The following is a 23,342-nucleotide window of genomic DNA, read 5'->3' on the forward strand; positions in this document are numbered from 1 at the left end:
TATATATATATATATTTTATAGAGATAAATACGCAAGCTTAGGGAAGTAGTTAAATAGATAAACCAGAGAAAAGTTCTATTATATTTATTTTCATGTTATATAATACTTTCCTTTCTATTTATTGATGATTGTTTGAAAATATTTCCGTCCTGTTATATACATACGTATCCAAATAATCTCCGTTATAATTTCTTATAAGTAATATTATAGTATTTTCTGACAATATATTTTTTATAACCTAAAAATTGTTTCTTTTTCTTTGTTTGTATGTATATTTAGATACTATATAAAAATCAAGGAATTTTACTTTACCTAAAATACTCTTTTCGATCACTGTAGATTACAAATAATTCTTTTTATTTCTTAATCGCATCGTACGTCTTTTACAATAATTAAAAAATAGGAGATTTGTAAATGTATGTATAATCGTTAATGTATACAATAGTAAACTGTGACAATACTTCGCAATAAGATATACAGTCGTAGGATATTCGTTTTAAATCACTATCAAATTACTTTCGTATCAACGGAACATCAAAGTGTATGTTAGAAAAAATATAATGCAGCTATATTATGTAATGTTCTATATTCGCTGTACACAACAAAAATGATATTTTTATGTACCGCGTTACCTTTTTGTTAATTTTTCTACCCCTTGCCAATTTCATTTCAGTAATTTTCTTTTCAATAGATTTTTACGTATAACCGAATACACAGTTGTTAAAATAAAAAACAATTCGATGTTGTAATGTAAAGAAATATAAGAATTATAGCGTTGTCTTTTTTATCACTTGACAAGGAGTTATTCGTATGTCATTCAATGGACACACATAAAGTAAAATCTTATGACATCGACCGACCATTATATCTGCGTACATAGCCGAAAACGGAAGAATTATGGTTATTGTAAAAAACTAATTAGCTTCATAACAACGATTAATTGCGTAAATAATCATGTTTTTTCAATTGAAATTTCTTTTAGTCAGATACCAATGTGTATCCTTTCCCTATTTGCATAATCATTATGTTATTTTAAAGCTGCCACAGATTTGATTAAATTCGTGTATGTTTTATTAACGACGATCGCATTAAAGCTATCGTGCCTCTTGGCTGTGTAACGAAAAGGTGCATACGCGTAAAAGTACTCAGTACCCGATACGCGTCACACCAAATATAAATACGAAACAATATCGTAAATAACAAGTAACTCTAAAAATTCAACTAGTTCTATCTATGTACATTCATGATATAACATATAATTTTATGGTACGTTGTCTCAGTAAAATCGATGTAATAATTCTCAAGTTCCAGGTTATATCCTAGACCTCGGTATAAGCCTTATTTATTGCGTAGAACGCTAATTGGTCCAATGGAATGAGTAGGCATTAAATGCATTCAACATTATCTATGTAGCTAAATGCTAAAGATATAAAGGCCAAGAGACAATAAAATTGTGTGAATGCATTTATTCTACTCTAATAGTCCTAATTAATAATTGTTCTACTACTTGTATTTATATCCATTTTTATAGCATACTCTTGGTCAAGACTGTGCAAATAGTTGCTGGAATGATCCATGTATACTCATGTAAAATAGTCAGTGCCATTATGAATATAATACATATACACTCTACTTTACGTTAAATATAGCAACAGTTTGGTTTTGGACCATGACCATGCTATTCTATCTGGTTTATTCATATTAGTAACAGTATAATTCTAAAGAAAATAAATCAATTTTCAATTTTCAGTCTTAATTTCTATTGTTGTCGGTTGCTACTGTTGTTATTGATATTACTGCTGTTACTGTTATTGTTATTCGGGTTGTTGCTAGTACTGCTGTTGCTGCCACTGCTGCTGTTATTATTGTTATTATTATTGTGATGATTGTGGTGGTGGTGATTATTGCTATTCAATGTAGGGATAGTGGGATTCCCAATATTATCTATTTCGCGCTGCGCACGTGAAATTTTTACCTTGTCCCGCGGCGTTCCATCCTCACCGGTTTCCATAGCAAACATTTTCATCTTTTCTTTAAAACTCAGCTTTTCAGGTACTTGCCCAACTTGAGAACTTTGTTGCTGCTTTTGTTTTTCAGCGAGCCTTCTTTGTCTGGGATCCCTAAATAAAACAATAAAGTAAAAATCCACGATTCATTTTCTGATTATTAGCAACCATTCGAGCACAAAAAATAATAAATTATAGCGTTACTTGTACACTTCTTGAGCACCTATTACACCAGGGGTACTACCAGTAATTGGAGCCCCACCGGATCCTTCGGGTGCTTTTGGAGATGCCAATAAAATTTCTGCATCATTTATGAAATTCTGAAAGTAATAAGTAAATAGTGAAAATAGGTTTACATAGTTGTAACTTTAAGTTGCTCAACTATAAATTGGTAAACCATCAAAATTTGTAATAAAAGTTTTCAATTGGAATTGAAATGAAAGCAGGATAAAGCTACCAAATACATATATATTGAATAAATGATGATATTATCTGCATAAAAAATGTAAATAATTTAAAAATCGTGAGTTCAATATGTGATTGAACATGTACGAAAGTGCACACAATTTTAGAAATAATATATATGTGTATATATAATCTATCTTACATTTGGATCTTCTGTAATGACATCCATAGCCAGAATTTGACTTGTGCTCGAATTTCCAGACGAAACACTTCGTTGCACTGATTCTACATTTGCATTTGAGTCATGAAAAGAGACTCTCTTAACAGACGTTGACTGCGGCTGAGCCAATGTTACTATATTAGATATGTTTGCATTATTCGACCTCAGGGTACTTTGTTGCGACATAACCGCATAACTAGAACCTCGTTCCGGAGGCAGAGGCGCATCGTTGCTAGTATTATGCGTGGCTATTAAAATATATATGTACATATAATCCAAACATAAATGGTGACAATTAGTAGAAGAGGACCTTGTTTTTATTTTGTCATTACTGACAGTATTCTGAATACTTACAAGAGGCGCTTGATCCGTTAATAATTAGGCTGTCCAATCGTAACATACTGGGATGTAACATTTGTTGAGTTTTCAAATGGGATTGCAATTGTTGCGAGTGATGTTGCTGTTGATACATTTGTTGGATTTGTTGTTGTTTGTTAATTTCTTCCTCCTTCTTTTTCGATTGAGTGTCGTCGAATTCGACTTGTTTTCGCTTAATCTCCTCGTGTCTACGATGCATCTCTTTTTCTTCGTTAGATTGAGATAAACCAAGTGGTTTTTGAGAAGAGTTTAAATGAAGCAAGGATGACATTTGAATTTGCCCTATATTATTTGGCATTTGATTGGTGTGTTCATGTTGAAGATCTGACGAAAAATGCGAACCAGAACTCTCTTGTTGCTGTTGATGTGGCTGTTGCTGTTGCAGACAAGTATTTACAATATTTTGCGAAGATTGCTGAGATGGGCCATTGCCCGTATGTATCGACACGACGTTGGTAGAATGCATCGGGGAACCACCAACAGATTGACCAGTATGATTTCCTTTGATAGATTGATTGGTTGCATTTGTTCTAGGCAAGTTGAGGTGATGTTGCTCCAATGAATTATTTCGATCTTGTGGCACCGTTGTACGAAGCAAGCTTTGTTGTACTCTTATGTTCTCGGTGTCTAAATCATTACTTTCTTCGTCATCGTCTTGTTGATTGGCAACTTCCTCAGCTCTTTTTTGAAAGTCTCTTTCCAGCTGAAGAGCCCGCAGTTGTTCTTCCTGTTGTGATGTTCTGTGAGATAATGCACTTAATTCCGCTATTTGTTGATCTCGCCACTGTCTTGCAGCTTCTCTTCTACGTGCTTGTTCCTAAATAATTTCATATAATAATAACAATAAAACGATAACAAAGATACATTTAATAAATAAACTTACTCTTTCTTTCTCTTCTCGTTGCCATGGATTCGTAGCACTATATTGATATTGACGTGGTTGTAACGTAGTTCCAGTTGTATTTGCTGGATAATACCCCCCACGAGGGGGATCCTGCATACTCGCAGTGTACCTGGGTGGATAAATATTATTTCAGTTTTTTAGTCTCATTTATATTATCTGATCTTTCATTAATTAACCAACAAGATATTACCTTGAATCCGATTGTTTACTATAAAGTGGATGAGTCGAAGTGCTTGGCGGCGGCGGTGGAGGACTTTCTGGATATCCTTCTTCCGGTAAAGTAGGCCGTATTGGAATTTCATTAGACATCGTACTTCCTTCCGGTGCAGTTTGCGCTCTATTTATTCCATTTTCGTCATTATAATGTTCGTTTCGTACATCCGAATTTAAATAATACTGCGATCCAACAGCAACATGTTGATTTTGATCCATATATAATTTTCCAATATCTCGTGTACCTTGATCTCTTCCATAGTCGAGCAACATTCCGTTGGATTGTAAGCGAATTAAATCGTTTTTTCCTCTGGTGGATGTCATACTAGCATGTCCATATTGAATATGTCCAAGATTTTGTTGTTGGATATTTTGATGTTGATGTTGGTGCTGATGTTGATGCTGATGCTGATGTTGATGCTGAAGCTGAAGCTGATGTTGATGTTGATGCGGATGCTGATGTTGTGATTGAGGTTGAGATTGATGTTGGTGTTGATGTTGATGCACGTGTGGGGATTTTCCATATTGGACCATATAGGGGCCATATTGCGCATCCAAGTAACCATAATTCGAAGGTCCCGTTTGTCTCGTGGTTACATGACCAGATGTTGAGATGGATGGTGCGGAGGACACTGTTACTGGTGGACTTGATCCCAAATTTGGTTGGGAACCGGCAGATTTTGTTGGTCGGACGGCAGAACTTATCGGAGATTGAACGGACATATTTGTTTTTAAATTATATGCGGTTGGTCGATATTGATTCAATGGGACTGGAATGCCACCTCGTAATTCGCGTCTTCTGACTTCTTCTTGCATTTCTTGGAGCTTTGCTTCTTGTCGTATTATATCCCGAGATGACTGAGATCTTGGAGGCGCTGCACAGCCTTGTTGCGAAAGACCACCAACAAGGTAAGATTGTTGTTGAGGTTGAGGTACATATGCAGATATTGGACGGTCTCTGGTCTGATTCATTTCAAATGTTCCTGGACGATTCAAAGAATTTTGTGAACCTCTCGAACTTTTTTGCAGTTGCAGAGGATTCCTATAAATTCACGGAAAGGGAAGAAATTAGATAATTTTATTTGAAATTCACAGGTCGAGAAAATAAAACTAAAGTAAGAAAACCAAAATGAACGAATTTTATTAAAACAAATGATAAAAAAATAAGAAAAATAAAAGCTATTTACCTGTCATCCGAATGTTGAGAGGGACTATGTCGTTGCTTGGTCGTGGTGGTGGTCGTGGTCGTTGTCGTCGTCGTCGTGTCTTGATTCCGATAGATGCTCAAGTTTTGATAAAATCTTTCGGCTTCGTTACTTTGAAGAATATTCGAACTTGGCCCAACATTAGCACTTGAACTATTGTTACTCGTTGTTTGACCAGGGTTCAAATTCGGTGATGATTGTTGTCTACTCACAAGACCACTCGGTGGTAATGTTCCCATTTTTGTTGGATCATGTAAATTATGACTCGAGCTATTTTTAGAAAGAAATGTATTATATAAAGAAAGAGGAATGGATAAACATGATTTAAAAAAGATGGTAAAATTATTTTGGGAAGCGAAAGGAATCGAAAATTCTTAGGGTTCAGTTAAGATCTAAAGTAAGGAAAAGTTCACTAAAGTTCGAAAGAAAATGAATTCTCTTACCGAGAACGTAGCGACGTCGAACTGTTGATTGTGGTCATTGGTGGAGGTGGCTGCGTAACAGGCGGTGTAACGCTGTTACTCGACGATGCCCTGCTATAACCAGGATTGAATACCTCGTGCTGTTGTTTTCCATCCGTTCCTACATCTGTTTTACAGAACCGTGCGACACACATTAATTAGTATACATATTTTTGTGAGATAAAATTTTAACCCAACAAAGTGAGAAAACAATAACGCAAAAATAATAGTAATAATGTAATAAATAGCGCATAAAATCCTAGATACAAAAAATAGAAAGAGAAAGGAAAAAGAAACAAAACGGAACGAGATGAAGCGAGGCGAGACGAAGTGAAAAACAAAAAGGTGAAAAGCGGATTAGAAGTGAGTCATAATATCACGAAAGTAAAGTGTGTGACCAAGTTAGAGGCGAAAGGAGTGCTTGAATCCAACGAGCAACATGATAATGACAACCATATAGCACAGTATCTCCATTTCGCTATCATTCACTCTCCTTTCTTCAATTACCGTTTCTACTTACTGTGCAATGCTGGCACGGACTTGCTGGTATGTATTTGTTGTTGCGGTGCAGTAGCGTCGCGTCCAAGCCGAGATGGTAAGTCTCGTTCACTCATGCGACGAGGTCCTGCGATAGTCACACGTGCGGAAACATATGTTTGTGTAATGTTGTACTTTAATGATATTTATTGTGAACATTTAGACAAGCATGAATAATTCAAGCAGTATATTGTGATTCATCCGCCAATTATGAAAAATCAACAGAATAGACTACATCATTCAAAAAATCATATAGAAAATATCAATTTTTCACGCGTGCATCGCACGCTTTATTCAAAAAATGGTTATATTTATTATATCAATATATTATATACTTCTTCCTGCGAGATTGTGTTTTAATAACGTATGCATGCATATTTCGTTAATAGCAATAACAACAACACATGTAAATAGCGTAAAGTAAATACATGTGAAGTATGAATGTTGTTATTTATATATGTATAATGTGTATACATATAACAAAGTACAAAGACAGAAAAAAAAGCGGACGTGTAAAATTTAAATTGTAACAAAAGCAAGCTAAGTCCTATTCCTCTCTTTTATACATTTTCATTCATTCTCCTTTTTTTCTTTTTCGCTCTACACTTACAACATGCACATAAACATTTATCTCATAGCGAAACCGATTGCTAACGAAAGAAACAGAAGATGTGCTTTTAAGTAGAAGAGGGGAAAAACAAGAAAAATTGTTAAAAAGAAAATTATCTTGACATGCGTGAGGTAAGTCGATCATTGGTAAATGACTATTAACTTGCATAACATCCATTATTCCTAATATTGACAGGCACGCATTAAAAAAATGCGAGAGCAAAATCAATTGCTTACGTAAAAAGAAACCAATATCTAGATGAGTTTGACTCGATCTTGGATAAATCTTGGATAAAACTGATTTTTTCCAATGTTGGTCGAGCTTTACATCGATCTCTATGTCTTTATCAATTATCGAAGTTTCTTTTTCAATCTCCACTGGCGCATGTTGATCGCTTTTAATCGGTAAAAGATCGAAATGGTTTTTCTCTGCGACACGTGATATCGGATTCTGTTGGAATTTGTCTTTGAAGATGAAATTTTCTTTGCAAGTTTTTAGTCCGTATATTGTTTTGTTATCGTTATCGTTATCTTGCGAGGAATCCTCGTTTCGAGATCGGGAATACTGCTGATCGTTAGTGAGAAACGATGATGCTTTATCAGCATCGCCCCGTTGATCAGTAGTTCGTTTCAATTCGTTGGTGGAACGGTATTTTTTTCGTTTACACCACCTCTGTTTTCGCTGCTCGCTGTCCTCATTACGTGATAATTCTTTTGCCTTTTCAATATTTGGATAGGAATTTGCCAACCGTTTGATCAATTTATCATCGAATAAGAGTGGTTTGCTTGCATTCTCACTTCGCACACTGTTCTCTCCAATATCCGTCGGCCACGATGACACGAATCTCTGAATATTCGCCTGTATTTCACGCAAAGACAACGATGAGGCTGTACCTGACTCTGTATCGACGAAAATGCTGTTTGAAACTTCCATGTCTGGTTCTTTATTCAATACGTGAAAAGAAGGTAGAGAAGGAGAACGAAAAGGAAGAAGCGATGCTCTCGCACCATCGAGATCAGACACTTCCCTCAGTTGTTCTATCACCTGTTTTTGTTCTGACAATGACAACTTCCGTTTACCATCTGTTGATTGACCTTTATACACATCGGCTGAATTATTGTGATAGCAATAATAGTTAACATCACCATTTTCATTTAACAGATCTATGGTCGATTTTTCGAACATTTGGTCCAATCCAATTGGTGCAAGATATCGTCGTTTAATTTCGCTATTTCTCAAATCTAGTTCGGATTGACATTCATTGATATCGTCGATGGCGGGAAACCGATAATCCGATCGCTTTTGATAAATTTGAATCGAGGCAACATTAGGTTCTGAAGAAAATTTTTTTGAGCTCTCTAATAATTTAATCGCATTAGGTCGATGATGAATCGGTTCAACATCGCCGAGTTTTGAAAAATGTTTTGCCAACGCGGCTACGCGACCACCACAACCGAGGCGCACCTCTTCCGGTGATTTCCAACATTTGTTGAAAGTCGATATATCACTTGACGTATCGCTATCTAGACCAGACAAGTCAAGATTTAATACTGGATTTACAGCGTTATTAACATTCGGAGTTGTTTTCGAAATCATGCAAATTTTGGAATCACCGTTCTCCTTATTTGATATATCTTTTTCCACCTTTTTTTCTCTTATCTCGTAATTTTTGTCTCGTTGTTCCAACGCTTGAAATCCAATAATTGTCATTTTATTAGCTTCTGCGTATTCCTGTTGCCTATTCGATGCTTCTTGCCCATTCTCATTTATGATCTGTGATCTTTTCTCAATCACCGAATGTTGCGAACATCTGCAATATTTGCCCATAACATCGTTTTTATATCGTGGTAAATTTGATGCAGCGAAATCATCTTGTGAAATATTGGTTACATCAATCACACGATTATTAGATATGTTATTGTTCTCCGATTGATACTCGTTGAATTCGTTTAAAGGATGACATGACGTCGGGGTGTCATCCGTTTGATCGATATAAGGTATCGAATCGAGAGAAAAATTATCACATTTGATACCTAGCGCCGTTGTCGTGGAAACCGAATTTGTCGAATTTAAAATGATTGACGGTGTTTGAACAGCGTTCATATTCATTGACTGGGTAAACGGAACAGGTTGCCCAACTTCCGAAACAAACGACAAGCTTGTCGTTTTAGATCTGTGGTTTGTTTGATCGGTTGAAGCGCGTGTATTATTCGTCGAAATAGTATGATCGCGTGTTTGCAAATATCTATCACCATGCTCCAAATTCGAACTCAAATCTGTACCATGGTCATTACCACCATCACCACTACTGTTACCACCACCAACTACTGTTTCTACATTTTCTCGCTTTTCCCGCCGAGACTGCTGTTTTACCGACTCGTTATCGGTATGTTCCGCATAAGTCCGCGTGTATGTTAACAATGACGACGGTGTATGATCCCGCAAACACGTTTGTCGCAGGTCTTTCGATTGTGAAATACTCCAGAATGGTTTGCAGTACCGATTTGAGACGAGGCGAGAAGAATTTAATAAATCGGAATTATGATAATATTTATATTCCAAGTCCTTTGAACAAATCGAAGAAAGAATCGCACCTGGTACTGAATCGATCGAACGTTCCGAACCGATCGCGTGCCTTGGAACGCTCAATAAATTACCCATTGAATGCGATGTAGATGGCTGCTCGTTCGTTTCCTGCGATGAAGCTTCCAAGTTTTCGGACTTGGGGCGAATCTTGTGCGCTGCTCAAGAACAATCAGTTAGTAAAGCGTTAATTAAGCAATCATCTATATCTGGCTATTTCGCGAGAGCCAGAACCCGATGAATAAAATGACGTGCGGTGACGAATAATACGAGCGAGAACGATTCATGAAAGCGTTATAAGCTGTTTAACATTCCGCAATTAGCAGATTAAAAGCATCGCGCAAGAACGAATTAGAGTATATTTTGCACTATAAATTTAAGCGATTACTTATTTCAGTTTCTTTCTCTTTATCACGTCGCTTTTTTAAGCTCGTTGCCTTACTCTCACGGTATTTTAATTCTTGTAATATTTTCTTCTCAGTATTAAAGCGAAACGAATTATCGAACGGTGAAACGACGCAATCGAATCGCATTATGATTATTAAAGAAAGTTCAAAACGGTTTTCGAACGGACAACATACATACCTCTGGTCATTACTGGTGACGGTTGTGATAATAAAGTGGCCAAACCATGATATATGGCACCTTGTTTAGCAACTTCCAATGTTACTATTGGTCCGGTACGTACTAAATATTCAGCAGCTCTACGAAATAGCAAAGTCAATGTTATTATAAGTCCAACCATAGAGAGAATTAATATGGATAATTTCTCCTAAAATGGTTCTACATCCATTATGCAATCTTTAGCACAACCTATACATTACTTACTTTTCCTGAGTAATTCCTACTAAACTTTGTCCGTCCACTTTTAGCAATTGGTCTCCAGCCGTCAATCTGCCGTCCTGCATATGTATGTATATATTTTAAAATTGTGTAAAAATGAAGCGATTAGATGTATTCGTTTAAACTACATAGTATATATATGTCAAAATTAACAATAGAGATTTACATATGGATATAAATGATAGATTTTACTAATGATAGAATAATTATTAATAATTATTTGTGGTAGAATGTAAATGAGAGAAACGACTTTGTTTTAATTTTCCTCTTGTCTCTATGTACTACATGGAGATTTACTTACAGCATCAGCAGCACCACCAGCAACTACGCTCTTTATATATATTCCAAGCCTATCCTGACCAGCGCCCTGCAACATATCGCAACCGAATGTATATCCTATTGGCGAGAACAAGGTATTTCATAAGATTTAAAATATATAATTACATGTAAATATAATACATATAATACAAAAACACATACTTTGGCTGCGACAATGCTCAAACCCATTCCATTGGTAGACTTGTGTAATTTTATTACATGTATCTCGGGTTGAGCACCACTCGGCCCTGTATGACAGGAATAACCTCCAGATCTATTGCTCATTGCGCTTGGACTGCGATACTATTAAATATTATTGGTAATTAAGATCTTGATTATTGTTCAAGTATCATCATTGCTAGCCGTGGTAGGAAGCAGAACAAGGGTAAAAAGAAGGAAGGAAACGGGAACAAGAAAAAAAGAGAGGAAAAAGAAAACAAATTACATTATTGTGATGATCTATCATGTATATAGTCCAATATCCACTACTGGTGGGTTGTGGTGCCATACGGCATAGACCATCCCGTTGCAATGGCGCTAAAAATTCGGCTAATCCTGGAGGTACACCACGAATAACTTCGCAACTGTATCCATCTTCGGGAAGTAAAAGCGCTAAAGCGAGCGTAGGCTCTTCTTCAAGTCGAATCTCTCTGCCATCAGCACGTGCGAGCGTATCAGCCACGCTTTCGGCCACCTAGAATTCAATATGATAACGCATTACTTATAAATATATTGGAAATCCTATCATGTTTCCACCTTTATCCTTTTTATGTGGTATTATTACATAAGTAGACATATCAACTCACTCTGACTACGTTTTCAATCAATTCCGCAGGAAGTCTTGGTTCATCCGCAGCTGGTTGATACTTTTGCAACAATGCTCTGACCTGAAGAGAATTCAACTTGAAGCACGTAGAGCTCAAGGTAGCAAGTTCCTCCGCATTGTATTTTGGAGCTTGTAGAAGATGAGTCGCTTGCATGATGGTTGCCAAATGACATTGACTCGCGAGTTCCAAGCCTTGCCTTTCAGCCCAAGTTTCCAGAGCGTTTAGTCTCGCCTTTAATCTACGACCGAACCATCTAACGCACAAGTTGGCATTTGAAACTAAAGCGTTAAACGCGGTCGCGTTTATTGTGTGGAACAAGTGACTAAATAGTTGAATGGTAAGTGCAGCGTTTACTCTGCATCGCCTAAGTAAAGCCATCGTGCTCGAAAATATTTGAAGAACGCCGGCTTCTTTAGCAGGTTCGTCTGCATCTGCCATGAACTGTGACATTGCCGGTGCTAGTTCCAAGGAAATGCACCTAACCAACGACGCGAATGCTGTATGAACTGCTTCCGTCAAAATATCTTGTGCTCTGGTTGAAAACGCACCTACGTGCCGATCGTTTTTCAACATATGTAGTAGTTCCGAACCGTTTGCTAACCACAGTGCCAACGAGGACGCATCCATGTACCGTTCCTACGGCAATGATATGGAATAGAATGATGTATCAAATAACAACAGTAATATTTATATCTCCACCATCACAGTCTACCTCGGGCTTATACTGATTTAATTGTTCAATAGCTCATCTCGAGTTAGGTTATCGAAACATTATGTATTTCTTCATTAATTTACCTGTATTACTCGTTGAATCATGCTAGCGACATTTGCTAACATCACGGTCAATCTATGAGCTCTCTCCGTTGGTTGCAATTCTGGTCTATAATGTGTGCTTGCGCGATATCTCGCTGCCAAGTAAAGCGTATACGTTGGAGCCAATTTGAATTGTGGCGCCGATGGTTCAACATCTGTGATTACCGCATGAAAAAATGTTTCTTCCGTTTCCTCGAGAAATTCTAATACAGCTGGTAAAATCGGATCCGTCCCACGTGGCTGTCGATCATTCTGCAACGTTCTGCTCGAAACAACAGAAAGATTCGATATCATTCAACGTGGTTCTCCAAAATGCTATGATTGAATTTGTTTCCTCAACCGTTGGATAATTTATCATTATGTGTATGCTTATCTGTTTACGGGTACTATACAATTGTGATTTTCATATAGAAAACATATTCGTATTTCGGATTTTATATTTCGAGATGCATGTCATGGCTTAATCACTCTTCATTTGTTTGTTAGATCAAACAATCTGTTCGTTATAAAAATGTAACAACGTAAACGTGAACTCTTTCGGTGAAACAGAAAAAGCTATTAAATATTACCTGTTACCATCCCTGCTACTGGTAAGACTGGCAGTTTCTACATTTCCATCGAGATCAAAGGTTGTTTCATAATTGTGCGTTGATTCCGGTGCATGTGTCGGGCTTCGAGTATGGCAAACAGTAGCAACAGCAGCAGCAGGGACAGATGTAGACTTGCTCGGACTAGATGGATGTATAGGTATCGGCCTTTCCGAGCCCACCTCCGTTACATTTGGCTGCAACCGATGCCGCACACCAGCCCCGTTTGGAATTTCGCTACCGTCAGGATTCAATTCCAGCGAAAAGGGCAATCTTTCGTCTTCGTATCTGCGAATCAAACCATGCGTATTACATGTTATAACGATTGCCTCTCATAGTCTATCATTGGTTTCATTAATATTTCTCAAATTATAAGTTTCCCGTTATAAGTTACAATTGGTCATCAATATAGCCAATCCCTCGCATAAATTTAATATATTTTCCTTTTGATCAAAGACAACGAGAACTCGATGCACTCTTTTCTCCTAGAACGAACTCTTTCGCTATAATTTTATCATTCCAAAAAACCTGTAATCTAATTCGTTCCATTTGCCACTAGGTTTTTTCTTCCGTTTCCGAGGCACATAATCTGAAGGTCTTCTTCGCACATGGAACATAATTGAACCTGTAAATAATGCAAAACACATTTTGTTTATAAAACATCTGTTCTTAATCTACGTAGGTTGCCAAGACTATACTATTTCCATATAAAGAATAACCTACATCACTCTCTATTTATCTCTATGTGATTTATCGTTAATATGTCTTTCGACATTTTAATTTAGGGATATGTGGAAAAACAAAAATATTTCCCTTTATCGTCCAAACGTAAGATACCATGACATGATTCGAATAATAGAACGGTAACGAAAGGAATAGTCATCCCTTTATTTCGCTTTACTCTGTTTCTTCTACTACAATATAATCTTTGCATGTCTTATATGGCCATCGAATTAAAGATATAAATTATTTTACTTGGAAATTTAGAGTGAAATCTGTGAAATCTCTGAAAAACCATCTAAAGTGGCAATGTATCTTTTGAACTTTGTATATGCACATGAAAGTTCCATTTAGCGGATTTTTAATATATATAACAATAAGTACATAATTTACTCTTTATGTTACAGATATCATTCTGGTATCACAGATATACATACAGTCATGTGTCACATTTTATACCCTTTGCGTGTCCAACTGACCTACATAGTCTACGTTTACTGTTACAACCACACCTTTTCACTTATTTCGAACGATCTATACCCATTACCAATGTGAAACCATCGATCGAACCGAAAATATACAGCCATATAATAACCTATACTTTTAACAATACTCGATTGCAATTTATATTTTCAAATTTCCTTTCGATTCTGTTCTCCATTATAGAGTTCGTATCAGAAGAATATTACAACCTATAGAAAGACAAGCAATTTTCCACCTTCTTGAACATGTATTAAACCGTATATTATTCCTATCATAATTAATTAATAAGTATGCAATAATATACAAATACGAAAACTTATCGATAAAAAGCTTTATCGACATTATACACAGAAACTATTTCTATCCCTGAATAATATATGTCACAATTGCAATTCGTGAACGTATTTACGTTACAAATGTATCAATCGAAAAATATTAACAACCAAGAAATCATTACTAGTTATCGATAGAATAACTTTAAAGATTCTTACGTCTAATTCCCCAATCCATCATCGTGTATAAAATTCGTCGATTTCCTTAACTTGGTCCCTGAATATATGTATGCGTGTGCGCACGCGTCTGTGGTCCCTTCTTCGATCGATCACTTCAATTTTGGTCCTCTATGTTTCACATTTTTTTCTTTTATAATTAAAATTAAAGAAAATATATGGGCCAACTTTATATTATAAAGAAAATTGAGACACAGGTTGTATTTTCTCCTTATTTTTTTCCAACGATTTTTTTTGCATATTCTAAATTTAACAAATTTTTTCTGTTTTGCCCAGGATTGCGTGAGAAAGAAGAGCAGAGAAAAAATACCAAATAACTGGATTTTTAAATTGACTGATTAATAGAAGAAAGAACAATACCAGCTTTTTATTTAACGCTTTAATGTTTATCATTCGACACGTCACTCGATAACTTGTAATATTTTTTCACTATTCAACGACGTATTGTGTATCGAAAATTTAGAATATTGTTTTATCCAGATTACTGCATGGAACTTCAAACATTTCAAGCAAACAAAGAGATAAAGGAAAATCCTTTTTTTATACAAAAATTTGTTTGCAGTATAAAAGTTGATACCACGGTTGCTAACAGAAGTAACATTAAATTACGTCACAATATTGCGCGACTGAATTTAAGCATTGCAGCCAGAAACAAGGGTTGGTGGGCGGTTCTTTGGTCTCGGCAAGCACGCGCACGCCACAACTTATTATATCTATCGACATAGTGTATACACTGTACTACACTAGAATACACGACAGAGCACGGCACGGCACGGCAGGACATGATGTTAACTGAGGAATCTGAATACGACTATGCTGTTATATCAACGCTATGTAAAATTGTTAATAATTCTTAAAATTTGTCCATCCTCCTGAGCTTCTACATCTTGTAATTTGAGTTCTATCAATTTTTGTTTTATTCGTGCCTATCTATATCTATGAATTATTGAACCACGTCTACTTTTTCCCCCATTTACACCTTCTGACTCAGTTATGAGTAAAAATTATTCTTTTTTCACGATTAAAATAATACATAAATAGGATTATTCCTATTAAAAGTTCTAACCACACTTACCGCGAGTAGAAGGATGATTCATAAGAATGGCTAGAGGGCATTCGTCATCGTCTAGTATATATTCCTGCTGTGTTCCTCCATTAATATTATTTTCACTATTTACCTGTAACATTCGAAACGAAACATTGAAAAACGAAATATTGAAAAATATAAATGTATATAAATTGTTCGACATTGCACGTAGCACATGGTATTATAAATGATAATTCCGTAGCATTCTATTGTATATATACGCTATAAACTTCTTATACAGACGAAAAGATGTGGAAAATAAAAGAAATATTTAGCTGACCTGTACGAGACAATACTGCTGTGGATCCACTTTCTCTAAACCATATTTAGAAAGCATTTCTCGTACGACTTGAACTGCTGAATCTCGGACGCTTAAAAGCAATGTTTTATATGGGACGTCTTTGCATAACGCCTCGCCGTAAATTTTCAGCGTTCCGCCAGTATCGGGACCGCCATCCTTACTACGAAATTGCTGCAATTTTCTCTCCAATTTTTGTTGACGTCGTCTTCTCATCACAGCTTCCGGGTTTGAAATACTTCTGGTAAAGCTTGTTTCAGGTAACTCTAAAATGGGAACATCATTATGTTGTACCATACGATATATACATTGAAACACAGCCAGGTTAGAAATGGCCATGTTGTATCAATATCATCAATAACATCCAAATAGTCTTAATATACGTATAACTCGCTTGATATATCGACAATAAGAAGTTTGTTATCTACTCACCCGTGTAAAGTTTTTCAGCTACTCCATTTTGATCGACGGGTATAGTATTTTCATCTTGTTCTAAACTCTTTAAACGACTCAGCTTTTCCTGTTTCTTCATCTGTTTCTTCTCGCGTTTACTCAACTTTCTGCGAAAACTAGACCCATCCGAAGAAGAAAAACCAACACCTTGAGCGTTGGTTTTGTCATCGATTCTTCTTAACAAAAAGCGTCCCTCGCGGTCATCGATGTGCCAATTTAATTGCACTAACAATGGCTTTTCTTCAAGCCCAAGCTTACGTTCTTCTGTAAATAATGAAAAAGAAGAAGAAGAAAAAGGAGAAGAAGAGACAAGAGGGATAATATCATGACTAATTGCTATGTTAACTACAATATATACTTTAACTGCTGACAACCTCAATTACTATTATATTTACCACCATTTTCGTGAATTTCGTAAAGTGCATATTCAGGAACCGAAAGCATTCGCATATCTGGACGGAATTTTTCAATAAGCGTTTCGATGACCGCTTGACTCGTCGCATCCGACGCTACTCTAATACATTTTGTTGCGACCTTTTGACCGCTATCTTGAAAATAAAATCTCATTACTCCATGGAATTCTAAATCCTGAAAAGTACAAATAAACATTGAGTATATCACTATTGTCGAACGTGGCGATCAAATTAAATCTCTTGAATAAAAGAAAGAATCAGGTGCAGTAGGCGGAATAATTCACCTCGTTCGGTTCTGAAAGCTCAAACAGATCCAACCTGTTGGCATTCCATTGCTGAATAACACCGCGCAGAGCTTCGCGCTCGGCCTTTTTGTTTGCCAGTTCCGTGGCCATTCTAAAATCCACCCAAAGAAACGAGAATAAAGATTAATATTCTTTTACCAAATTTTTGTTGATTTTTCATCAATGCCGCTTTATATGCCTTTCATCAAATCGCGTATATTTTACTCTATCAGCTTAAACATACCGGACAAAGATATTCGTTTCAATTGTATTTGTTTGTTACGCGCCAATTAACTTCTCTGACAATCATTTTCTCAAGTAAAAGCTTATCACCATCTACATACTGTTCGGATCGATTTTCGAATAATTGCTATTAGATCAAATTTCAATTGATCGAGTATATAAGATAACAAACGGCATATATACCTATCGCTTACAAATAAAAAGATTACACCGTTACACAAATGTGTTCCCATTGCATCGCGATACACTCCAAGTGGTCATCATCGACGGCAGCGGTTCCATCAAATTAGATTGCCAATCGAAATATTGAAAAACAGACAAATGCCACTAACAAGCATATTCTTAAACCAGCGTTTATCTCTGATATATTAAACATATGTGTACATGTAAAATTATAGGAGGCAATATAGAACGTTTCTTGCCTCCTTGAAAAGAACAGAGCTTACCGAACAGAAATATTTTCTGTGCACGATGTTGCTTTTTGAGAATGCCTAACACATACGGTAGGGGACAACTTTTAAAAAAACATACATAGTCCTCAAAAATGAAGCAAAATCAAGCTCGCGATGTATCCGAGAAATAGCAATAGAGTAACAAAGCGAAACAAGTTTTGTCACAATCGGCAAGAAAAGAGTCGGTTTGAATCGGTTGGGGTCGTCTCGACTCGGATATTCTCGGTAATGTTCGAATACAATCGGTTTAACTCGGAGTGAAACACGTCCAACGAACAAGTCGCATACCACGCATTCCAATCTCCTTCGACCGAGTGTGCATTCGATCTTAAAACCTTAAAAGCGCGCTCGAGTAATTCTCGAACACGCTCGAGTACCCTCCTCACGCACGTTGCACTTTGCATCATTCTGTCATTTCTTGGATGCTCTTTTTCTCTATATCACCTACCCACTTTCAATCGCTCGGCTATCGTCAAACTTTTAATCCAAGAACACGCCTATACCATGCTATGTGATTTCATTATGCGCTCTCTCCCCTCTGTCTCACGCATGTACGGTGTTCGCATACACATAAGTATGCCAGTACACGGCATGTTCACGTTCACATATACATAGTCTCATATGCAGTGTCGGATACAACGTTCTCGCATACAAATAAATATTTGCATATACAATGTGAAGAATGAAAAGAAAAATGCCACGTAAAACGATCTACGTTTCGTCAATTACGTAAAAAACTGTCTTTTCTTTTTTGCTTTGTGCAAATCCAAATTCGCAACAGCTCATATAATTTAAAAACAGGTGTTTTCCCACATTTCTCGCATTTTCGCACATTACATACGTATAATAAACGATTGAAGCAACATAACATTTAAAACTAGAAAATAATTAAATTAGTCTATTATAAACTACTAATAAAAAATTATACGAAAAAAATACTTGAGAAATACTCGGTGTAACAAATACAATTGAAACACAGAAAAAATGAAAAGTGGAGAAAGGCAGAAGACTGATGTGTCATCGTACTTACTCTTCTGAGACTGTCATTCTTCTAATACAATCAAGCGAAATATAAAGTACAAGAAAGACGAACGACTATCCAAATAAAGCCAAACACTTCAAAGGATAAAGAAGATGGAAATCTTCTTGAACTAGAGTTAATCTTAGGAAATTTCGAAATATATAAATTTTTTCGAAATCTAAAGGAGTAATAGTCATTCCTTATAACTTATGCGAAACTTCCTGTTGTTCATCGCATTCATATAAACTGTTATTGTAGACAAATCCAATCGAAACTGTAAAAATTTGTTTATAAAAACCTGTCGAATATCAAACATTTTTCTATCTCCCAAAAGATGTTTCCAATTAAGTGTAAGCAGTTCAACGATGAGCTTAGTATTCGTGTAATCCAGCCCGTTAGCGGGAAAAACACTTTCGTGATATACACAAGTATCATCCAACTTGTGAATCCCACATTTTTTTTATCGCAACGAATAAATGGATAATAATGTTCAATGAGTTAAATTGCCAATGACTTTCTACTAAATACTATAAAAACAAACGCCACACCCAAAGCTTTTTTATTTTACACAATACCGAATGTTACGCGCCTACCCAAACTTATCTCTTGCCGCGTAATTACTAACGAACTGACCGACACGAATGGACTCGGAAAGCTTGGGACTCAGTATCTTAAGAGGGGGAAAACATATACCTCCTCTTGCTACACCGTTTCCATCACTGACAAATTGCTTACATCCTTTTCTACCTATCCCTCCTCTTCCAATCCATTTCTACCCCTACTATTCTTCCTATCCCGCCACGCTTTTTACTACCTCGCTACCATGCTATAATACAGCTTGCTCCGATCTGGTCCGATTCATACTCGTACCGCTTCGTTCCATTCCATTCCGTTTCGTTTCGTTCTGTTCAGTCCTATTCCGTTCTATTTCATTCTATCTTGTTTCGTTTCCTTCCTTTCCGTACTGTTCTGTTTTGTTCCGTTTTATCCATATTTCTTCTATTTTCTTCTATTTTATTTTTTTTTTATTTTTCGTACTATATTTATACATACTGCACTTTCAACGTGTAAAAAAATACAAAAAGATACGACACAATAAAGTGATATTATAATTAAAGATCAAAATTATTGATCTGACCGAAGAAATATTTGTTTCAATAAATATTTTATATATTTAACTTGTTGTATATAAATTGTATTAAATACTGAATAGCTTTCTTTCAGTGCATGAAATATTTTACTTATGTATGAACTTGCTAATAAAACGAATCTAATTTTTATTATACGGCTTCGTCGGTAACACCATTATGTGTTACACGACTACACACCAAATAGATAGAAATAGGAAGAAACAATGAGAATAATTTTTTATGATTTCGATAGAAACGAATTTCCTTAAGGTTATGTGAAAAGTAAACGACAGATATTACTAGCTCCCAAAACAAATAAACATTCATAAACTGCGAGCTCGCAAATAAATACGTGAAATTTCAGGTTTTTAAGTTTAGACTTTTGTTTGCATAGTAGATGATAACATATGAAACCTAATACGTGAAAGCTGCTAATCGCGTAACTAACTTCATTGCGCCATCAAGTTGCCAAAGCTTTGTTGAAAATGGATGCTTAAACGGTCTGTTTATTACCCTCAACTAACCGTTTCCTGCTTATTCCGTTCACATGAATGTACCAAATGAATACGTATGCACACATTTCTGTCTTAAGTTCTTCTTTAAAATCTTCTAGTTTTATTCCTCTCTTTCAAATTTCTAACAAACATATTTTATTACTTATGCGCGTGCATGCGTATTTATGCATATATGAACATGTATTCGTAACTACTTGCATATTATAACAAAAAACAAAGAAAACAAATTATAATTATAATATAGTGTTACATAGCATAAAAAACATTGAAGAAACAGGATTGTATATACGTAAGTATGTAGAGTACATACTATCAGCGTGTCGCAGTAGCTATCTCAGGTCCTCTTTATTATTGAAGCAACCATTTAGAAACGTTTAAAAAGAAGTCTTTTCAAAGCTTGCATCTAAAGAACGAGCTTGAGAAAGGTCTATGAAAGCTATAGCAGACTTGTCTTACATAGTTATCACGATATATGAAAATTCTTCCTACATATTTTCTTATTTTGTTTTTTATTTATATTTATCGTTTAAACTTATTATGATACATACTATATGCAACGATTTCGATTACACTAATCATCACGAATTATTCATAATTGTTTAACTACGGACTGTAATACAATCTTTATACAAAGATATAAACGTTTTCAGTAATTACGGTTATTTATATTTTCAAATGACAAATGTAACTCTAACAAGGATAGTTTGTAATATATGTATGTAACTGAAAGAATTAATTTCTCATCCTCGGTTTCATATATCGTTTGTACTTTTATATCAGGATACAAAGGAAACGGAATCAAAGAAAAATATTTTTGAAAAAATATTAGTTCGATCAAGACAAAACATTTTGCTGTGAAAACATACTTTCTACCTCTCTGCATAGTCTTTTTCTTTCTCTGTAAAACGAAATATTTTTTTATCGCGTATAACATTCCTTGTATTCTTGGTCTCTCCGCATCATGCGTAATTTGATTTTGCTAATCTTGATCGTGATCTATACATCTGATTTGGTAAACATGTAACATGTCTGAAGCTTTAATGTTATTATATATACATGCGTGTCATTTATATGGATGCCAGAATACGGATACATAATCGATATAAATCTTAAAATATTAATTTAATAGCAAAATGAATTAAAGCATAAACACGTAAACACTTGGAAGTGACAACTTTATCAAAGATAATCAAGTAAACGCGTGCGTATTACGTACAAATCTAAGTACATGCGCATATATACATATTATGCAATTGTCTCGAGACTCGAGGCCGGTTCATTAACATCGCGTTGGCAACTTACATGTCAATCGTGAAGACTAAACTCTGGTTTTAAATAATGAATTAGAAACTTTCAAAATTAAAAACATCTCTGTTGCTTTCTTCATCTTAAAAATACATATATCCAATTGCTCAATACGTACGAGTACAACGTGTACGCGTGTATATTTTTTAATTTGTCGATACTCGAATTCTATTTCTTTAGTAACTTTTCCCGCAAAAGTATGATGAATCTACTTATGTGTACGTATGTATATATACTGTTAAATATTATTAATCCACTCGGTCTATTGTTATCGTACATGATAAGATGCAGTCGAAGAACCGCTGATTAACATGTGGAATATGCTTGCGCGATAACTTTTGTTTATTTTTCATCATACATATATATATTATTATCTTGCGTGTATCGATGCTTAACTAAGCTTTTCATCAAAATTTGTTTCTTACTTAGAGATCTTTTTTACTAACTCGCGTTTATAGGCAATCTAGGTAATATTTCTGTTTGTCGTGAATGATCATTTGTCCACTTCATTATTTTACTTACTTTAACCTCTCTCTCTCTCACTGACTGACCTTTATATAGTGATTTTATTGGTATTCTTCACAATTTTCTCCATAATCAGTTGCACAAAAATCTTATTATTATCGGTGCCTTCTGCTGACTTGCGACTTAAACAAATGATCAATCGTCACTGAACAGAACGTTGTAATTATTAGAAATTTCAAATGAAGAACTGATATTCAATACCAGTAAAGAATCATATATAGACAAGTAAGTACATACGTGAAAGCGTATCGAAAACTGCATAACAAAATGAAATTTGAAGAACGTAGCACTTAACGATTTACGGATAAAAAATGACAAAGAAATAGGAAAGAATAAAAAGACCTACTCCAAAATTAAACTCACACTTGAACTTCTGTGTCTAAAACCTTTAACAGTCCAACTATAATCATAAATACCAACAGGTGTCGCTTTATCGTGTTTCTTTGAACGTATGAATTGGTATGAACAACGATAAATCCATAATGATAATATTTTACACATAAACTAGAGTACAAGTTTTTATCAAATAAAATCCATTATAAAAGATATATTGAGATGAAATTCAACGTAACAAATATCTTATAAGACGTCCCAAATAGCCTTTTTAATTAGCTATTTTTCAAATTTCCCATGGTTGTAACTTTGCACTTAATGATTGTTTCATAAAATCGTTTTTGTCTATTGACAATGAGAATATAAAATAATTGTGTGAAACTACAATATTTTAATATTAGAAAACATTGTAATTTGGTCGATATTATAGTATTTAATAAATCATATAACAATAAATGAATACGCAACAACAGATGTAAATATTGCAAATGTATTTTACGTTTTATTGGTTCGATTCATCTTCGATCATGTTTTATAACTTTTATATGCACTGATCGTGCTGAAAAACAGATATTAAAACGGTATTAGTTAAAGTTCACTATTCACTATTCGCTAATGTCGACACTAACATATCTCACAATGATCAAGAAATATCAGAAG

General features: G+C 35.2%; 1 protein-coding gene across 17 annotated transcripts; it reads right to left on the minus strand.

The window, feature by feature from the left end:
• Positions 1–331: 331 nt before the first annotated feature.
• LOC100646773 (afadin) lies at positions 332–23,294 on the minus strand. Of its 17 annotated transcripts, none has more exons than XM_048404437.1 (26): positions 22,587–22,710; positions 22,376–22,494; positions 17,159–17,270; positions 16,857–17,049; positions 16,441–16,725; positions 15,991–16,274; positions 15,699–15,801; positions 13,440–13,536; positions 12,894–13,199; positions 12,307–12,586; positions 11,491–12,147; positions 11,130–11,378; positions 10,847–10,987; positions 10,668–10,733; positions 10,352–10,425; positions 10,109–10,227; positions 7,177–9,681; positions 6,314–6,418; positions 5,776–5,920; positions 5,315–5,602; positions 4,105–5,169; positions 3,894–4,023; positions 2,987–3,827; positions 2,615–2,880; positions 2,212–2,327; positions 332–2,121 (listed from the first exon to the last, which is right to left on the minus strand). In XM_048404437.1, the coding sequence occupies exons 3-26, from the start codon at positions 17,267–17,269 to the stop codon at positions 1,761–1,763; spliced, it is 8,787 nt and encodes a 2,928-aa protein (XP_048260394.1). In that variant the 5' UTR covers position 17,270; positions 22,376–22,494; positions 22,587–22,710; the 3' UTR covers positions 332–1,760. The 17 variants fall into 17 exon arrangements, with proteins under 17 accessions (XP_048260394.1, XP_048260395.1, XP_048260390.1 ...); XM_048404438.1 differs by having other exon boundaries at positions 22,376–22,471; positions 22,587–22,685; XM_048404443.1 differs by lacking the exons at positions 22,376–22,494; positions 22,587–22,710 and adding an exon at positions 17,585–17,757 and having other exon boundaries at positions 1,670–1,854; positions 1,977–2,121.
• Positions 23,295–23,342: the final 48 nt, after the last annotated feature.

This window comes from Bombus terrestris, chromosome 3 (genome assembly GCF_910591885.1).
Source record: "Bombus terrestris chromosome 3, iyBomTerr1.2, whole genome shotgun sequence".
NCBI lineage: Eukaryota > Metazoa > Arthropoda > Insecta > Hymenoptera > Apidae > Bombus > Bombus terrestris.